Source organism: Drosophila innubila, assembly GCF_004354385.1.
Source record: "Drosophila innubila isolate TH190305 chromosome 2R unlocalized genomic scaffold, UK_Dinn_1.0 1_C_2R, whole genome shotgun sequence".
Taxonomy (NCBI): domain Eukaryota; kingdom Metazoa; phylum Arthropoda; class Insecta; order Diptera; family Drosophilidae; genus Drosophila; species Drosophila innubila.
Genome location: NW_022995374.1, coordinates 355774 through 375390, shown reverse-complemented (window position 1 = coordinate 375390; position 19617 = coordinate 355774). Strand labels below are relative to the sequence as shown.

At 34.3% G+C, this 19617-nt stretch overlaps 1 protein-coding gene across 7 annotated transcripts in view; it reads left to right on the top strand.

Moving 5' to 3' along the window:
* LOC117785713 (transient receptor potential cation channel trpm) overlaps window positions 1–19218 on the top strand; it is a 67520-nt gene extending 48302 nt beyond the window's left edge. For 3 of the 7 annotated variants that reach the window (XM_034623908.1, XM_034623911.1, XM_034623906.1), the window contains 18 exons: window positions 158–347; window positions 529–740; window positions 928–1080; window positions 3632–3688; window positions 5250–5402; window positions 5563–5720; window positions 6506–6696; window positions 9735–9880; window positions 11792–11891; window positions 11971–12092; window positions 12370–12493; window positions 12799–13031; window positions 13472–13741; window positions 13903–14296; window positions 14728–14922; window positions 15712–15849; window positions 16193–16350; window positions 16652–19218. In XM_034623908.1, the coding sequence (XP_034479799.1) occupies window positions 158–347; window positions 529–740; window positions 928–1080; window positions 3632–3688; window positions 5250–5402; window positions 5563–5720; window positions 6506–6696; window positions 9735–9880; window positions 11792–11891; window positions 11971–12092; window positions 12370–12493; window positions 12799–13031; window positions 13472–13741; window positions 13903–14296; window positions 14728–14922; window positions 15712–15849; window positions 16193–16350; window positions 16652–17716 (4059 nt within the window). In that variant the 3' untranslated portion in view covers window positions 17717–19218. Of the gene's footprint in view, window positions 1–157; window positions 348–528; window positions 741–927; window positions 1081–1357; window positions 1433–3631; window positions 3689–5249; window positions 5403–5562; window positions 5721–6505; window positions 6697–9734; window positions 9906–9948; window positions 10092–11791; window positions 11892–11970; window positions 12093–12369; window positions 12494–12798; window positions 13032–13471; window positions 13742–13902; window positions 14297–14727; window positions 14923–15711; window positions 15850–16192; window positions 16351–16651 lie in introns of all 7 variants that reach the window. The other 4 variants (XM_034623913.1, XM_034623914.1, XM_034623907.1 and 1 more) reach the window with 4 other exon arrangements.
* The last annotated feature ends 399 nt before the right edge of the window (window positions 19219–19617 follow it).

Genomic DNA, 19617 nt, shown 5'->3' with positions numbered 1-19617 from the left:
AAAACCAGAACTCACATATCGAAACTTGATGAAAAGCTTTTAAGAAAATACTAAACAAATTTTTTTGTGTTAATTTTTGTTACTTATTGTACTGCGCGTCAAATTTGTATTTTTAATTTTCATAATAAAAACTGCAATCACTCTGTCGCCTTTGCAGATTTGGGCAGTGCTAACCAAGCGACAACAGATGGCGCTGCTGATGTGGACACATGGCGAGGAGGCGTTAGCCAAATCGCTGGTAGCCTGTAAACTGTACAAGGCCATGGCCCATGAGGCGGCCGAGGACGATTTGGATACTGAGATCTACGAAGAATTGCGTTCCTATGCCAAAGAGTTTGAGAGTAAAGGTGAGTGCTGTGATTGTGATTGCATGATAGTAATTTAATTAGGTTGACCAGTTTAATTTGCCAATTTGCCAATCATGTCTAATTAACGAGCGTTTTCTGACCTTTGTGGCCAACTAATTGCCTTATGGTTTGTGGTTGTGTTGTGATTTGTTTGTGGTGTGTGGTGTGTGGTTTGTGGCAGGCAACAAACTGTTGGATTTCAGCTATCGTCAGGATGCGGAGAAGGCGCAGCGCTTACTCACCTGTGAGCTGCACTCATGGTCCAACCAGAGTTGTCTATCCCTGGCTGTAGCTGCCAACCATCGTGCCCTGCTGGCCCATCCCTGCAGCCAGGTGATTCTAGCTGATCTCTGGATGGGAGGACTGCGCACTCGCAAAAACACCAATTTTAAAGTGAGTTTAAATCGATGTAGTTAATTACAGACATCACAAATAATGTGATATTAATGTATATTTGAGTGAAAAACATTCCAATCAATCACATATAATGGTCTTTATTTTTTTTCTGAGCAAAATAAAAATCACTTATAATGATAACATTCCCTGGTTAATTGTCTAAACTATTTTCCCTGTTGACCAGGTCATTTTGGGCTTAATAATGCCATTCTATATCAGACAATTGGACTTTAAATCAAAAGAGGAGCTTCAGCAAATGCCGCAGACAGAGGAGGAGCATTTGGAAAATCAAAATTTAGACAACGATGATTCAGATCGTTCACAGCCCGATGCAGAGGTAAGTTCCACACTTGCCAATTAATTAATCTAATATTTATGTCCTTACGTTTATCTTATAATAGTATTTGCTAATTTTTAACAAGTGTTTTGTTTACAAATTTTTAATTGTTTTCATTTGATTTTTAAAAAATCCTTTTTTATGCGTTGTAATTGTTATGATTATGTTACATAAATTTAAGCTAACTTAATACTTTTGCAGCATTTGATATCATATTTGCTATCAAACCTAACAAATGCCCTACCAAAAAACCATCTACCTACTTTGTTTGTTTTAGAATGCCCTTTTAAAAGCTAAAAGATCCATTTCCTTGAGATATAGGATGGGCGCGAGCAGTAATAATCGCGACAAGGTAGTAACAAAATTACAGATACCAAAAATCAAAAATAACACAAAACAATATAAAATCAACATTACTTTCAACGTTGTGTATCTATGTATATGTTTATATATTCGCATATGTTACTTAATGTGCTTTCAGTCTAATGTCTGTCTGTTTCATTTCCGTTTTCTTCCCTTATATATATATATATATATACTTTTTACTATTATCCCTCTATATCTATGTCTATGTACTTTGTATTCTATTTAATACCCTACTGAATCTGTCTATCTAATTATGTAACTACATAACTATAATTTATGACATCAAATTTGTTAGGACTTTTGAATTTAATTTATTTCATTAATTTCTTTGCTTAGCTATTTTTAGTTAATATTAAATTAATTTAATATATGAATTTGTACGAATTCCAAATATTTTTTAAGAAATTACCAAAATAATGAAAGAAAATATTTAAGATTAAATCTTTAGGATGCCAATATAGAAAAAAAAAACAAAAAGTAATCATAAATTAGGAAATTTAACTAAGAAAAATATTCAGAGGATGAAAATTAGAAGATAGCATTTGAAAGACAAAAATTAGGAAAGCTCAAAATTATTAATAATGTTGTTGACTTTTCATAATTTATGTCTTCCTAGTTTTGTTTTTTCAACTTTTATTTCAAGATTTTCTGAGTAATATTTTTCGATATTCGTCTAGGGAATCAAATAAATATCGTTATTAAGTTAAGATTCGTTTATTTAGTTATTCTTTTCTCTAACATACACAGTCTTCCATCTTTTCTGTCTTTCTACTTTGTCTCTATCCGAAACTTTTTGTTCAACAATGAATCGCGTCAAAGAGCAAATTAATACAAGTTGAAAAGAGCTCACCATCGTTTCACAGTGTTAGAAACTCAACGGATGTAAGTCTTCCATTGAGCCACGTTTAACCACTTGGCTATATGAATTGGCCCTCAACTGCTTTTATTGCACACATTTCTGTGATGTTTTTCTGTTGTTTTATTTTAGTTTACAGAGTTAAGCTCTTATTAAGTGCGAATGACCATTAGCAATTTAATAAGCCTCAGGGTCCCATAACCTAAGGCATACTTTTAAGTTCAATTAAGTAATTACCGTTATGAGCATACCAACTCACTGATACACATATATACACATGCACAGGCATCTACTCACGGTCACAACTATTTGCAATGTGTATATGGATACACTCTAAGAAAAATGTTAATCGTTTCCATTCAAACAGAAAGTTAATGTTCATTTTTAATTAAACATGCCATATTTAAAAAAACCATTAAATTATATTTATTTTACAAATTGCTTACAAATTACATATGTCTCATATTATTTTCTTTTGTCAACAATAGATTTGTATACTTTATTTAAATATTCGGTATTCGGAAAAAATACCAAACTTTTCAAATAGCTGCATTATTGCCAAATCAAGCTTCAGCTTTCTAGGTCATACGGTTTGGTCTTTACAATTATCAGCCGGTGAGTTAGGACATCGAGCTTTTTATATTAAGATTGAAATATTCGGAAATGAAACATCTATAGGTAAAAATCTTAACGCACAGTTCAAACAAGTTAAATCGAAGTGTAAATACTCAAATGTCTGGGCATATTTCTCTGTGTGTAGAGACTCTGACAAACAGTTTGCCTGTGGTGTGTTCACAGGGAAGAGAGAAGAGAAAGGAGAAGAGAGCAGAGAGCTCTGCAGTTGTGCAAATATTGTTTTTCACTTATACAGAGGCCCATAAACACAAACACATACGAATATACATACTATGAGTATACTAAATTGAATTCTATGACAGCAGTTGAATATCCTTTAATCAGAAAATCAAATTGAAATCCATTGAACTTGTGTGAACTATAAATCTGTTGAATAATTATTGAAAAGGGATTTTTTTTTATAAACATTTCTGTTTTAAATGTCTACACATATTAAACATTCAAACATAAAATTGTGGAATGCATGTTTACAGCATTGATTGGTACGGTTTAGTTTATTGTTTTTAGTAATTCTTCAACTATGTGAATTTTGCAAAATGTAACTTTTCGTAAACACAGAAAATCTTTCAATCATTTTCACAACTCTTCAGTTCATTCACATTTTTTTGAGATTGCATTTAGACAATGTAACATAAAAACAAACGTAAATTGATATCTTTTAAAATGCGATACATGTGCCCCAAATTGTTGCAGGCTCTATTGGCGGATACTTATTCAGTGCGCGATACAAAAGTACACGAAAATGGAAAAGTGAGTAAATTCACAACTATCCACAAATATACACACATGTCGCTACACTTACAACAAACACACACATATTTATTTCATTGAGAACTTTGAATGCGATAAAAATATTTTTTTTTTTTTCATATTTTTACAATATTGGCAACATTTTGTAATAATTATAAAAATAATTTTACTTGTGTTGTTCAGCACAAAGACAATTTTGTGATCAAATACTGATACCTAAAACGATCATAAATATTTGTATATGCGCCGTTAAGCATACGTCCCGTAGACAATCGATTCCTATGACAAATCTTTATATGACGTTCAACGTTCCATGTTTTCCTTAGTCCAATCACATTTATGATTATTGTTAAATCACCTTTGAAAACAAACTCTTAATTAATACCAGGGATCGAAGAAATTTATTATTTTAATTAATAAAATTAATTGTAACTTTATTTTCCGATAAAATTATGAAATTTGTAAAACAAAAATTCATAAATAAAAGTTATTTTATAATTTATGTAAACAATTGTTGTACTTTCAAAATCTAGTAGCATTCACGATATGAGGCTCAATAGCTTTTAACTGATATATCACATGTCTATAAAGGAAACCAGAACAACCATAATAAAAAATTGAAAAATATCTTTTATTTTTGGTTTTTGAAATAAAAGTTGAATATAAGATTTGTGGTTTAATTTTGGTGAAAAAATTGAAACAATTACTTTTTAATTTGCATTACTAAATTAATTTTAACAAAAAAGGTAGTTTTTTTTAAATTTGTTTAGTAAAAAATATATTTGTTATGATCCCTGATTAATACTCATATTACCTATTCACATTGCGTTTATTATAAAAGACAAAATGTATTCGTACTCGTATCGTGTCCATTTTGCAGGTTAATCTTACAGCTGGAGCGGAAGAACCACCCTCCAAAGTTAGTTAATCCCAAGATATGGTTTAGATTTTAGTTTAATAAACTTGGCTTCTTTATTTCAATCGATGTGTAAATACATACAAACTAAACAATATTTAAATCAAATCAACAGTTGGGTTAGATTTGCTTAAATGCTTTCCATAAAAGTATACATAAATATATGCCTTAAAATGAATTTACATTTTATTGTACAATTATTTTAGCATTTATAAGTATGAAGTTTATTAATAAGAGTGTTGTTTTTTGCAAAGCCACCAACTAATATTGATTGCCACGTTTTGCTGCATGTTCTACTCGCTTATTACAGAGAGACTTATATATAATTGGCAGTAAATTAATTAGAATTCCAAACCACATTCCAACGAATTGCACACTCTTTATTATATATATAAATAAGTATACTTACATACATGCGAGTACTAATTATTTAATGTGTTTATATACACGTAGGTTGACATATCTCGCCAATTCGGCGTATATGTAATTTTGCTAAATGCACATTTTCGCTATTTTATCACGCACTTTGAATGTTTCTCCATTCGGATGAATTTTCACTCCAATTCACATGCATTTCACAAATTTTCCAGAGCGATTCAACTTAAATTTATAATCGTTTTTAAATGCAATCATTTTTGGACACAGGTTTCGCTGACAGACTCGGATCCTTCACAATTTCGAGAATTCTTTCATCTGTCGGAATTTTCAAATGAGATTAAACAACATCAACCGCTGCGTTTAAAGAAGAAGTTTTATGAGTTTTACACAGCACCCATTACTAAATTTTGGGCTGATTCGGTAAGTACTTGTAATTACTTATTAGCTAACGGAAATTAGCAGGCAGTGTTTAATTTCCGCTGTCGCAATTTGACAATCTGACGTGTGGATTAGTGTTGGGTTTTTGTCCTTGCTCCCTTTTATGAGTATTTAATTATTTTTCTTGTCACCTTTCTTTCAGATTGCGTACATGTTCTTTCTGATAATGTTCTCGTTCACGGTGCTAGTTAAAATGGGTCCCATGCCTAGATGGCAAGAATGGTATTCAATAGCATATATTACCACTCTCGGGTTTGAGAAGGTGCGTGAAATTGTATCCTCCGAACCGGTGGCGATTACGTAAGTACCTGCAAATTCAACTCAACTTTCATTTTTCACCCGGAACGAAAAAAACATTTTCAATAATAAAATGCTAAAAACTTAAAATAAATATGACAAATACTTAAATTGAATATTTTAAAAAATTATTTAAACTAACAAAGTAAACTTATTTAACTTGAATACAATTGAATACAATTTTCTCATTTTTAATATGTTTTAAGTGTTTTTACTTTGGTTTTAATATATTCATATTAACGTTGACTTTTTTTTTTGCTATCCCTGCTATATATTGGTTTGGTTTTTTATTATATATTCATATTAATTTTGACCTTCAAGTATGTTAGTTAGTTTAGCCAAATTAAAGTTTATTATATTTAATTTTAATACGTTTTCTATTCACATCTAACATAAAAAAATTAATTTCAGTTGAATTTATATTTACTATTCGTTTTTTTTTTCTCTGGGAGTGTGCTCGTGTGCTTAAAAGCATTCAAGTTAATGATTATAAATGAGACACCTTACCCAAGATCTGGACATACTTAACGTCTCTGTGTGCATTTTGATTACTTGACTTCGTTTTTAATGCGACTTGCATCCTTAACTGCATATATGTATTCTACGTGTGTGTGTGTGTGTGTGTGTGTGTATGTGTGTGGGTAATGAGTTGTTTGCTCACACTTGATTTACAGCTTTCGAATTCTACTCCGTTGTAGCCTTCATTAATGCGATTCTCTTGCGGTTACTTCTCTTATTATTGCTTCTTTTAATTGTTCCTGCTCTCGTTGTTGTTGTTGTTGTTGCAGGCATAAATTCTCGGTGTGGGCATGGAACATGTGGAATCCATGCGATGGAGCCGCCATAATACTCTTTCTCATCGGCCTGGCATTTCGCTTCCGCCCCGCAACAATGGATATTGGACGCGTTATTTACTGCGTGGACAGCATCTACTGGTATTTGCGCATATTGAACATTCTTGGCGTCAACAAGTATTTGGGTAAGTACTTTAATTCACTAGAACAAGAAGAAAGTATGGAAAATTGGACAGTAATGAAAGAAAAATTGTATATACCATTTTTTATGCAGAATGAAAATAGGGGTCAAATAATGATAAAATTGATATTTCGCATGGAAATCGGTTAAGATTTGACAAAGTTATGACAGATTCAAGTTTTAGGAAAAAGTGTCAGGAGGAAAGTATGGAGAAAATGGACAGTGATCGAAAATATGAAAAAAATTGACAGAGCGGGAAGAAAAATGTAATATTCCAATTTTGATGCAGAATGAAAATAGGGGTCAAATAATGATAAAATTGATAATTCGCATGAAAATCGGTTAAAATTTGACAAAGTTATGACAGTCTGAAGTTTGGGAAAAGTGTCAAGTAGGAAGTATGGAGAAAATGGATAATGATCGAATATATGGAAAAATGGACAGTGTAGGAAGAAAAATTGAGTTTTCCAATTTGATGCAGAATGAAAATAGGAACCAAATAATGATAAAATTGATATTCCACAAGGAAATCGGTTAAAATTTGACAAAGTTATGACAGTTTGAAATTTGGGAAAAAGTGTCAAGTAGGAAGTATGGAGAAAATGGACAGTGATCGAATATATAGGAATAAAAAATTGAGTTTTCCAATTTTGATGCAGAATGAAAATAGGGGTCAAATAATGATAAAATTGATAATTCGCATGAAAATCGGTTAAAATTTGACAAAGTTATGACAGTCTGAAGTTTGGGAAAAAGTGTCAAGTAGGAAGTATGGAGAAAATGGATAATGATCGAATATATGGAAAAAATGGACAGTGTAGGAAGAAAAATTGAGTTTTCCAATTTTGATGCAGAATGAAAATAGGAACCAAATAATGATAAAATTGATATTCCACAAGGAAATCGGTTAAAATTTAACAAAGTTATGACAGTTTGAAATTTGGGAAAAAGTGTCAAGTAGGAAGTATGGAGAAAATGGACAGTGATCGAATATATGGAAAAAAATGGACAGTGTAGGAATAAAAAATTGAGTTTTCCAATTTTGATGCAGAATGAAAATAGGAACCAAATAATGATAAAATTGATATTCCACAAGGAAATCGGTTAAAATTTGACAAAGCTATTACAGTTTGAAGTTTGGGAAAAAGTGTCAAGTAGGAAGTATGGAGAAAATGGACAGTGATCGAATATATGGAAAAAATGGACAGTGTAGGAAGAAAAATTGAGTTTTCCAATTTTGATGCAGAATGAAAATAGGAACCAAATAATGATAAAATTGATATTCCACAAGGAAATCGGTTAAAATTTGACAAAGCTATTACAGTTTGAAGTTTGGGAAAAAGTGTCAAGTAGGAAGTATGGAGAAAATTGACAGTGATCGAATATATGGAAAAATGGACAGTGTAGGAAGAAAAATCGAGTTTTCCAATTTTGATGCAGAATGAAAATATGAACCAAATAATGATAAAACTGATATTCCACAAGGAAATCGGTTAAAATTTGACAAAGTTATGACAGTTTGAAATTTGGGAAAAAGTGTCAAGTAGGAAGTATGGAGAAAATGGACAGTGATCGAATATATGGAAAAAAATGGACAGTGTAGAAATAAAAATTGAGTTTTCCAATTTTGATGCAGAATGAAAATAGGAACCAAATAATGATAAAATTGATATTCCACAAGGAAATCGGTTAAAATTTGACAAAGTTATGACAGTTTGAAGTTTGGGAAAAAGTGTCAAGTAGGAAGTATGGAGAAAATGGACAGTGATCGAATATATGGAAAAATGGACAGTGTAGGAAGAAAATTGAGTTTCCAATTTTGATGCAGAATGAAAATAGGAACCAAATAATGATAAAATTGATATTCCACAAGGAAATCGGTTAAAATTTGACAAAGTTATGACAGTTTGAAATTTGGGAAAAAGTGTCAAGTAGGAAGTATGGAGAAAATGGACAGTGATCGAATATGTGGAAAAAAATGGACAGTGTAGGAACAAAAAATTGAGTTTTCCAATTTTGATGCAGAATGAAAATAGGAACCAAATAATGATAAAATTGATATTCCACAAGGAAATCGGTTAAAATTTGACAAAGTTATTACAGTTTGAAGTTTGGGAAAAAGTGTCAAGTAGGAAGTATGGAGAAAATGGACAGTGATCGAATATATGGAAAAAAATGGACAGTGTAGGAAGAAAAATTGAGTTTTCCAATTTTGATGCAGAATGAAAATATGAACCAAATAATGATAAAACTGATATTCCACAAGGAAATCGGTTAAAATTTGACAAAGTTATGACAGTTTGAAGATTGGGAAAAAGTGTCAAGAAGGAAGTATGGAGAAAATGGACAGTGATCGAATATATGGAAAAAATGGACAGTGTAGGAATAAAAATTGAGTTTTCCAATTTTGATGCAGAATGAAAATAGGAACCAAATAATGATAAAATTGATATTCCACAAGGAAATCGGCTAAAATTTGACAAAGTTATGACAGTTTGAAATTTGGGAAAAAGTGTCAAGTAGGAAGTATGGAGAAAATGGACAGTGATCGAAAATATGAAAAAATTGACAGAGCAGGAAGAAAAATGTAATATTCCAATTTTGATGCAGAATGAAAATAGGGGTCAAATAATGATAAAATTGATAATTCGCATGGAAATCGGCTAAAATTTGACAAAGTTATGACAGTTTGAAGTTTGGGAAAAAGTGTCAAGTAGGAAGTATGGAGAAAATGGACAGTGATCGAATATATGGAAAAAATGGACAGTGTAGAAAGAAAAATTGAGTTTTCCAATTTTAATGCAGAATGAAAATAGGAACACAATAATGATTAAATTGATATTCCACATGGAAATCGGTTAAGATTTGACAAAGCTATGACAGTTTGAAGTTTGACAAAAAGGGAAGAGTATAGAAAGATGGACAGTGATTGAACTATGGAAGAAATAGACAGTGAAGGATGGAATGAAAATAGGGAGCAAATAATGATACAATTAATATTCCGGGAGGAAATCGATTAAGATTTTACTTTATTACTTTCAGGTCCACTGGTTACCATGATGGGCAAAATGGTTAAGAACATGATATATTTTGTGGTTCTATTGGCAGTTGTCCTCATGAGTTTTGGAGTTAGTCGTCAGGCGATTCTTTATCCGAATAATGAGCCCACCTGGCGGCTAATTAGAGAGGTAAGCATACTGACTAGACAAAAACGTATGTAGTTATGTAACAGAATATATATATGTATGTGCAGCAGCTGGTGACAACGAACCACTAACCACAACGAGACGACGTGATAAGCCAATAAATCCCACAATGATGCCAACAACAACATCTACAACAGAACCCAGAACTGATAGTCCAGAAATTCACAATATCTTAAACGGAAATCTGACAAATGTACAACAAAATTGGTTTGCTATTTAGAGAGAAAAATATGAAATGTGTAGCATTGAGCCCGCTGTCCGATACAATATAGATACAATACAAAAAATATCAAATAATAATCGTATATATGGCTATAGGTGTCTATAGTTATTGTTGTGCCTACATTTGTTTATTGTGCTACAAATTCTTTTGTCTTAATTGGTTTCATATCAATTTCTTCTTTGTTATTTTTATAATGTGTACATCAGTGTTGACCCAAACCCCTTTTCAGATTGCTGTCTTTCCCCCCTCTCTCTTTCTCTCCCGCTCTCTCCCTTTCTCTCTCTCTCTCTCTCTCTGTCTCTGTCTCTGTCTCCTATTACTCTGGTATTTCTTTAATTTTTCAATACATTAAACAGCTGCGTTGGCCCTTTAACTCTATCCAAAGATTGATATTGTACATATGTTTCCTGCTCGCTGAATAAATATTAAATATTTTTTGATTTCGTATCATATGCTCAAAATAATTTTGCACTCGTACATTTATTATGAACATGCATGTTTTGAAAATTGTTCAGAAAATTTAAAAACTTGCATCTAAGAAGTAAATGTGTGTACTCAGTTTTCAATAATTTTAAATACATCTGTAAACATTTCTCCTTTGTTTTCTGTAGACTGTTTATTTTTACCCTGCTCGACTATTGAATTTGAGGCCTTTCTGAACAATGCAGTATTTTTTATATTTTTATTTAATGCATGCGAAATGCTTTGGCTGTTTTACACAACGCCTTGCAACTCTCGATGGACACAAGGATCCGAATTCCTAGGACACTAGGTCTGGTCTCATCCACCTACAAAACACTCAAAACACAAAGAAATATTTTTTTGTGGATTTTTATATAATTTTTTTTTTATTCTTCTTGTCTATGGTTCTTAGAACAGATTAAAAAAAAGAAACTTAATTTTCATCGGATTTAACTGAATTTTAAAAATAATTGAACAATTAAGTGCATTTTTATTTTGTCAGAGCACTTTCTTTGGTAGCTGTATTTTGCACTATGCAAATTTTGCTCCTCGTAATCATTAAAGTAATTTTCTGACACATCTTAGATAAAGTTTGACTAAAAACAATTGCACTTTGAACTTAATAACATGAAGATTCTTAAACAATTAATTAATTAATTCAATTAAATAAGTTACTGATTGCAATTTAAGTACTCTCATTAACTTTGGTATGCTCCTAATTAAAAAAAAAAAAAAAAAAATTCGAATGTCTGTCTTGATAGAATTAAAAAATTGTAATTTAAAATTTCAATTAAGTAACTAACCTGACTACCTGTTTTTAGCTCGTTTTTTTTCTGATTTGCTATCAACTGAACTGTTAAAGCTTAATTAATTAATTTTATCAGAACTCCTGCCGTTTATCCTGGCCAACTTTGCCAATGCAAATGAAAAAACTAAAAAAAAGGAGACTGTTTAATGTGAGCCACCCTCACACATACATCCACACACACAAACACAAACACATACATTTGCTTGACAGAATCCCCAGCAATTCTCTGTGTTGATGTGTAAAACTTGCATAAATGTTGACCCAGTCGGTCGTTCGGTCGGTCGGTCCGTCAGTCGGTTGGTCGGTTGCCCGTTAAAGGCCCAAATTGAATTACACTTGGCCATTTGTTGCCCAGCAGCTGCCATTTAATGATGCCTGTTTTTAATTTATCGTCTCACAGGTCACATATCAACCCTACTTCATGTTGTACGGCGAGGTGTTTGCCGACGATATCGATCCACCCTGTGGCGAGGATCCACGCCAGCCAGCCTGTGTGACGGGTGGGTAACTCGTCCTCCTCCTTCTTCACATTGCTATACATCCTACTGATATATTCACACATTTTTAATAAAATTTCAGGCCACTGGGTAACGCCGATTACGATGTCCATGTACCTTTTAATTGCCAATATTCTACTAATTAACCTGCTCATCGCCGTTTTTAACAATATTTTCAACGAAGTTAATTCGGTTTCACACCAGGTAAGAAAAAAGACAAATATACATATTTAAACTTAAAATAAAGTGAGATAAAATGTAGTAAACAGAACTCATAATTTTAGTTTAAATAATATAAATTGAGCGACCTTAAAAGAAATAAAATATTATTTTCTACTATGCTTCAGCATTTTAAAAAGAATACAACAAAAAAATTAAATTTTACTTAAAAAGCTAAATATAACTTGGCAAAATAAAGTGTTATATCTATTCAATAAAAATCAAAAAAAAAAAAATAATAATTTTTGGGATTTGTTTGCAGGTGTGGATGTTTCAGCGGTTCACGGTGGTGATGGAATACCAACAGAAGCCAGTGTTGCCACCGCCCTTCATCGCTTTCTGCCACTTTTATTCACTGCTCAAATATTGCGTAAGGAAGGCGAAAGGTGAGGAAGGAATGAGCAAGTTTAGCTTTGTTCCCTGTGAGTGAATCATCTGAAGATCTGAAGATCCCCTCCCAATCGAACAGCATTAATGTACAATTGTTTTGTATTCTATTTCCTGCTGCAATGCCGTCGTCTCTTTCTCTCTCTCTCTCTCTTTCTTACTCACTGATTACACAACCTGCACTCAAAAACGATATCCAACTTGATAATTGTATTTTCAACTGATATTTATATCTTTTATTGTTTCTAATCTAATTATTGTTTTTGTTCAACAATTGATTGTGTTTCTGTCAATCTGTCTACAGGATTGGAGGTGCAGCGGGACAATGGTCTCAAGCTATTCCTCGAAAAGGACGATTTGGAGCGACTCTATGACTTTGAGGAGGAGTGCGTCGAGGGCTTTTTCCATGAGCAGGAAATCATATTGAATCAGTCAACCGATGAGCGTGTTAAGAACACAACAGAGCGTGTCGAGACCATGTCACAGAAAATCGAGGACATCAATCAAAAGGAGAATATACAAACAGCCACTGTCCAGGTGCGTTAGAGTTTCCTCTTTTACTCCTTGTTGTTATGCAAATTTACACTTTTCTTTTGCCTGAAGTGCTTGGAATAATTAATTTGAATTTTAGTCGTATTGATAGCACCAGCAGTTATGTTATGTTATTTAATAAGTATATAAAATCACCTTAAACTTTATTCTGATTTTGTACTGATTAGATTTTGATATCGATTTTCATGCTAAGGGTCCCCCCTTTGAAATTGTGAGGAATTATAATTTTAAACCTCAAGTTTTCACTTTTAATCAACTCCGTATATCGTAATAAGTATAAAACGACACTTTAAAAACGATTCCAATACTTACCCATTTTTCTAAAAATTTTCATTTATTTTGTATGTTATTGCTCATTTGTATGCTGGTGTTCAAGTTTTTATTGCAATTTTCACTCCCATCATATACTGTTGCTATATTTGCAGAATATTGAATTCCGTTTGCGCAAAATGGAGGAGTCAGCTGAGCAGATACTGTCCCATCTCGGAGTCATACATCGCTTCATGTCCACACACACCGCTGGCACCGACGATTTGCGCGGCTCCACAATGAACATTCCAGGTGAAATGCACCGAGTGCGCACCATTTCAATGTCCGACAATGAGGGAGGCGGGGGTGGCATTGTGGGAGGTGGAAGCAGTGGCATCGCCGCGGGACTGGGAATGAATGCAGCACTTACTTTAAATTCGCTACAGGTGAGTTGCCCAAATCCAGTTACTTGTATCGTATATTGTTATATAACCATAATACAAATCCAAAAGTTACTTTTATATTTGATTTTTTAAATTATAAGTGAATACAAATTATTTTTAATTTTATTGATAATATTAATAATTGATTTCATTCCGTCTTGCAGGTAAATAATCGACGGCGCTTCAACCGCTCGCTGACCGAGGTGCGTCCGGATGCCTACATCCTGGATGAGGGCACCCACTTTGAGGTGGTACCGCTGCCCGAGGAGCCCGACGAAGTGGTCAAGTCCCGGGAGGCGCTTAACGAGCCGGTGGTACAGCTGGTGCGCAAGACCTCAATGCAATCCGAGCCAGACTCTGACATTTACTTGCCACTGTCGCAGCGTCCATCCACCTGTGAGACGGTCAAACGCACGCCATATGTGACTGTCCGCCAGGATACAGGAGCCAGCACGGAGAGCAAGGACACCCTAACACCCATGGGCACCAACGACGACGATCAGACTCTGGTCGGCGGTGATAACTCCGATGATGCAGCTCCGGATATGCACTTTGAGGGTAATTTGCTTCTCTAAAACATTTTCGTATAGCTTCGTTTCTTTTGGTTTCCTTTTGATTTCATACTATTAAAAGCTATGAGTTGGAATTGAGAAAATAATCATTTTATTTACAAAAGGTTTGCCAGCCCTAAACAATTATTTAATTAGTTAGGAGTGAGTGAGTGAGGACAAAGAATTTTTTATATATAGATAATTTTTTAAATGAATTTTTTAACTACTTATGTCTAAGCTTTAGTGGAAAAAATCATCTGAAATTTAGTTTAAAAATAGTCAAAATAAAGGCAATTAGAACAGGTTAAAGATATTCAGTTCCGAATAAAAGTGTTATTATGTTTTGTTTTCTGTGTCGCATCAGCAAGAAACATCGCCTTGTTTTAACTTGAACTTGAACCAGAACCTATATAAAAGTTTATCCTTCTTCGCATTCAGCTGCCAGGCATCGGGCGTTACGTCAGCGGACCGTCTCGCTCTGTCGCCGCAACTCGGAGACGTACTCGCTGACTGGAGCGGACATAAATCGATCCCATATAAGCCTCAATCAGTTGGCGACGCTGTCGCGCCGTCAGTTGAGTCTGACACAGTCCGAGCCGGACAGTGATAAGGATACTCCAGTGGCACCAACAGGTAAATATAACAATTCGAAACAAACAATTCTAGAGAGAAATATAGACAGATATTCTGATCTGAAAATGAATGCAGTAGCAAGAAATGCGCTCAAAATTATGGTTACTAATCCTTTCATGCCACCCCTCTAACTAACTCCATAATCCAACAACCGACCAATCCAAGAAACCAAATTGGCCTTCGAAAACAATCGCATTAACCAGTTCATAATGTAATGTTGTACTATATGTTTTTATCAGAGGTCGCAAATACTTTACTTAAAAACGGGGAAAAACAGCAGTGTCTCAGCTGTAACAATTTGAAATAACTCTTTTGTTTTAGCTCAAAAAATACATGTTTAAATAACAAATCAAAATAGGTGAAAGGCATACGAGTTTATTAAAATACAAAATAAATGGTTAATATATCTACCAGGGACCATAGTAATTATTAGTTATCTCATTGTCCATTTAAAGTGTGAGTTTTTTTTTTCTTTAATAATCATTATTTTCGGTCCCTGATATTTACTTTATCTGAGCAGATGTTTAAAGTTTGCAACGATGAACTAAAAAAATTATTATAGGATAGCAGATAATTGAAATTGAAATTTCGTAAAGCCTTTTCTATTTATTCGAAAATATCAGTTTATTTGCGAAACAGTCAATATTTGCGAGCTCTGGTTTAAATATCCAAGTACTGCATACATATGTACAGTGTACACTGTACAGAGTACACTTAATTTTCTCTCTCGCTGCACTCACAATTTTGATCTTTGACGCATTTTCAACATAACCTCGAACCTCGATTTAGGTAAATCAGTATTGCATGCGAAACCCTCGAGAAATAGATTGCTGAAACTGCACAGCGAGTACACATCGATAACGGACGAACTGGAGAGCGTCTGCCATTTGATTGCCTCGCCGACCGTCTCGCTGCAGAGCAACAAAGGTAAGTTGCATCCAACTTGGCGGTTGCATCCAACTTGGGGATGCAACTCAACTCAACTCAGGCAGACATACGATATACGATAACCCGATATACCGATATACGACACACAACATTCCCCTCTCCACAATTATACAACGTTCTCATTGTAATGCAGTGAACCACCTTCTAAAACCAATTCAATTCCGACACTGTAATTTGTATATAGCTAACCTGGCATAATATTTATTGCCTTCTGCTTGTGCCAAAACACCAATTAAACCGCGATTTTTTCGCCTGCTCTCCTCATCCGTCAGCTAAAATCCCTCAAATAATTTGCTTCCACTTTTCCCGACCCTTTTCGCAGCCTCCTTGGATCGTCCCAAGACAGATATGTCACGTGCTGAGGCCGCTGCTCTCCTGGAGAAGAAGCATTTAAAAGAATGTGAGGAGAATGACTACAGGATACTTGAGGGTTTGTTCGAAGCCCGTGGTTCCATCGATGCCAGCGTTCAACCCTATGAGGTAACTATAACGGGGACTGTAATCATAGTTATTATTACAAAAATTTAAGTATAGTGAATATTATTTATTTACAACTCAAAATAATAATTAAATTTAAGCAAAAAAATAGAACTCAAAAAGTAATATTTTTAATTGAAGTTTTTAAGTATAACTTAAAATTAGTAATTACTTTCTAGGTAAATAATAAAAATCGCAAAAATCAATAGAAAATTCATCATAAAAGAAACGTAAAAATAGTTATTTACTGTCCCTGATGAGGTGTATTTTCAATATTATATATTCAATATATATTCTTTTGTAGATCGGTGTCTCCGTGGACTATAGCCATCGGTACCCGCTGCGACGGGAAACGGCAGTGGAGCTGTCGCCTTCAAAGCCGTCGGCGGACAGCGCGCTGCTTGGCGGTGGTGTTGGATGTGGTGATAGCAGTGATACCAGCGGTGCGGGGAGTAGTGGCTTTCAGTTGAAGAACGAACGTCCTTGGCAGCGCAATTCCTCAATGGAACAGCAGGCATATCAGTCTCCGTCTCCGCTGGTGCCGACACGGGCCACCAGCGACTTTTTGAATCCACCCTATGAGAGTGGCGGTCGCCTGTTTAAGAAATCTAGCGAGAGCCTCCAGAAGAATTCCAGCACGGACACGGACTACTCGGCACACCCATATCGATTTATCAAGCAGAGCTCCAATGAGACAAATACCTCGCTCACCGGATCCTACAATATTGATACGCCCTCGCTAACGGCAGAGCCCTCTCTCGATGCAGGGGACTCCCAATCAGCGACTGGAATTAGTGTCGGTGCTGTGGGTGGTGTTGGTATTGCTGGTGTGGGTGGTTTGAGTGGTGCGCGTTATCAGCCAAAGCGCACAGCGTCCGTCGGTGCCGCCGATGGCAGACGATTGAGAGACGACAGCTCCAGTTCGCTGGATCTGAGCGGAGGGGGAGTAATGCAGCCACAGGGGGTGGTGGTACCGCCAGCACTGCCAATGCGACCCATGCAGCTGATGAAACAGTTTAGCATGGACCAAGGCAAACCTGCTGAGACAATATCCACAGAATCAGCACCAGTTACCAGTTTGCCCACACAGGTCACAGGCGCCAAACTGATTTCGTCTCTCAAGCCGAACTACACCAGTAAACTGGGCATGAATGTCCTGAAAGAAAGCAGCTCCAGTACAGAGGAATCACGGGACTACGAGGCCTTATCCACCACATCGTCCTCGGTGAAAAGCGGCAACAATGCGCCATTAACCATACCACAAATCAGCACACATTTGGTACAGGACGAGATTGCCAAGTTGTCGTCAAATATTAAAAGCAGCACCGATTCCGAAAAGGATCCTCCATATAACGAGACAATGTGTTAAATACTATTCGTGTATATGTCTAGTTACTTACATATGTATGTTTTATCCAGAGCTGGGAATAGGGATTAGAGTTTGTTTTCATTTCATTTCATATATCTAGTTTTATCTTACAATTTTTATTAGTTTGCCAAGTATTTAAAAAATTAAATTTAAAAAAATAATGTAGTCCAGGTTAAACTTTAATAATTAAAAGCACTCTTATTTTTAGTCAAGAGGTGCCGATTAAAAAATGTAATCATTATTCCCAGCTCATTGATTTAGCAATTGAAGTTAGTTGTTAAGTGTTTTACCCGCCCATAAAAAACACATATGTACACCGTTAAGCATATAAATATGTTAAGTTAGCTGTACAAATAAGTGAATCCACCTTGTGCTCAATGTCGTTACTAGTCAACGATTTCCTGTTATTATACAGGCATATCTGAACTCCACATTCGAATCAATTTCATCATCACAACATTAAGAATTTAATTTTGAAGAATTTAAAATGTATGCTATGCATATTTTAGTGAAATTGTTTTGAAAGTGGAATATTGAATACATATACAACAGGACTTACAAGTTATAATAAATATTGTTGTTCATGTTGGATGGTTATGCATATATTCGCACTTGACATGCAGTCAACATTCAGCGCATATCAAAGATAAATACAATGAACATCTCTAGCCCCGTATGTGTTAATAATTTTTGACAATACATAGTTCACAGATTGTCTGTATTTTTATAAGATGTTTTTATTTACAAGTCATATATTATTGAGGTTATATTATACAACAAGAATGTTACAAACTAGGAATGGTAAATGCATGCATTTCTCTTAAACACTAACAAAAATATATCTATTGAATATCACTTCTTAAATATCCATCACTTAAGCTTTACTTATTACAAATATGTATATTCTTATCCAGAAATGTCTACTAAGTCTAGAATTAGTCAGCCATACATATGATACACTTGCAATTTCACATATCTTAACTCAACCTATTAACTTATCTAATTAATAACTGATTACACCTCAATATTTAGCTCAATGCAACATGTTGTACTTACTTATGTATGCCTGTCTCCCTGTTATATAGTAGTATAGAAAAGGTTGCACCTTTCCGACCGATATCAACTTACTGTGTATATGTATATGTATGTGAGTGTATTTACGCTAAATGTTTGTCAGTGCAATTAGTTAGTCCAGTTTACTTAGTCATATATCTATATATGTGTATAGGCTACAAATTTTAAATAGCTGGCCATTATTGGGCTGCTACAAACTATATATAAATAAAATTGTGTATAAAAATAAACCAAAATATATTTTTCATAAAGAAATAAAATAAGATCGGTTTATATTGTTAACGTTTTGCTTCTTGTTAAATGCCGCAATGCGCTATTTTCATGATAAGGAATAAAAAGTGTTTGAAACTTTATAAAATTTTCGCATTTTATTAGATATAGAATATGTACTTATTGACTTTAAGAAATAAATTTTATTATTTTAATGGCAAGTAAAGTCTTTTTCTTCCTTCTAATATTTTCTACAATTTCGATTAGTCTCACCCAGCTCGATATCGAAAACCACTTGGACTAGCAGAAATACCAGGAACAGAATCCGCAGAGAGTAAAAACAAACAAAGCCCGCTGCACTAATTAGTTACATGTGTGTGTTTGTTTGTGTTAGCATAGAAAACAAAGCACAGGAAAGTAAATGTAAAAGCTTTGATCCGCTCAGAGCGCGGTGTTTTGATTGGTTGAAGCTTGCGCGCGAGTCTAGTCGATTGAGCGTCTGTGGATCTTATGGAAGCTGAGAGAGTAGATGCGCTCAGTAGATCGACAATATGTCACTCAACATTTGACTCTCTCCTAATTTCCACTCTTTCAAAGAAGATAAATAGAAATAGAAA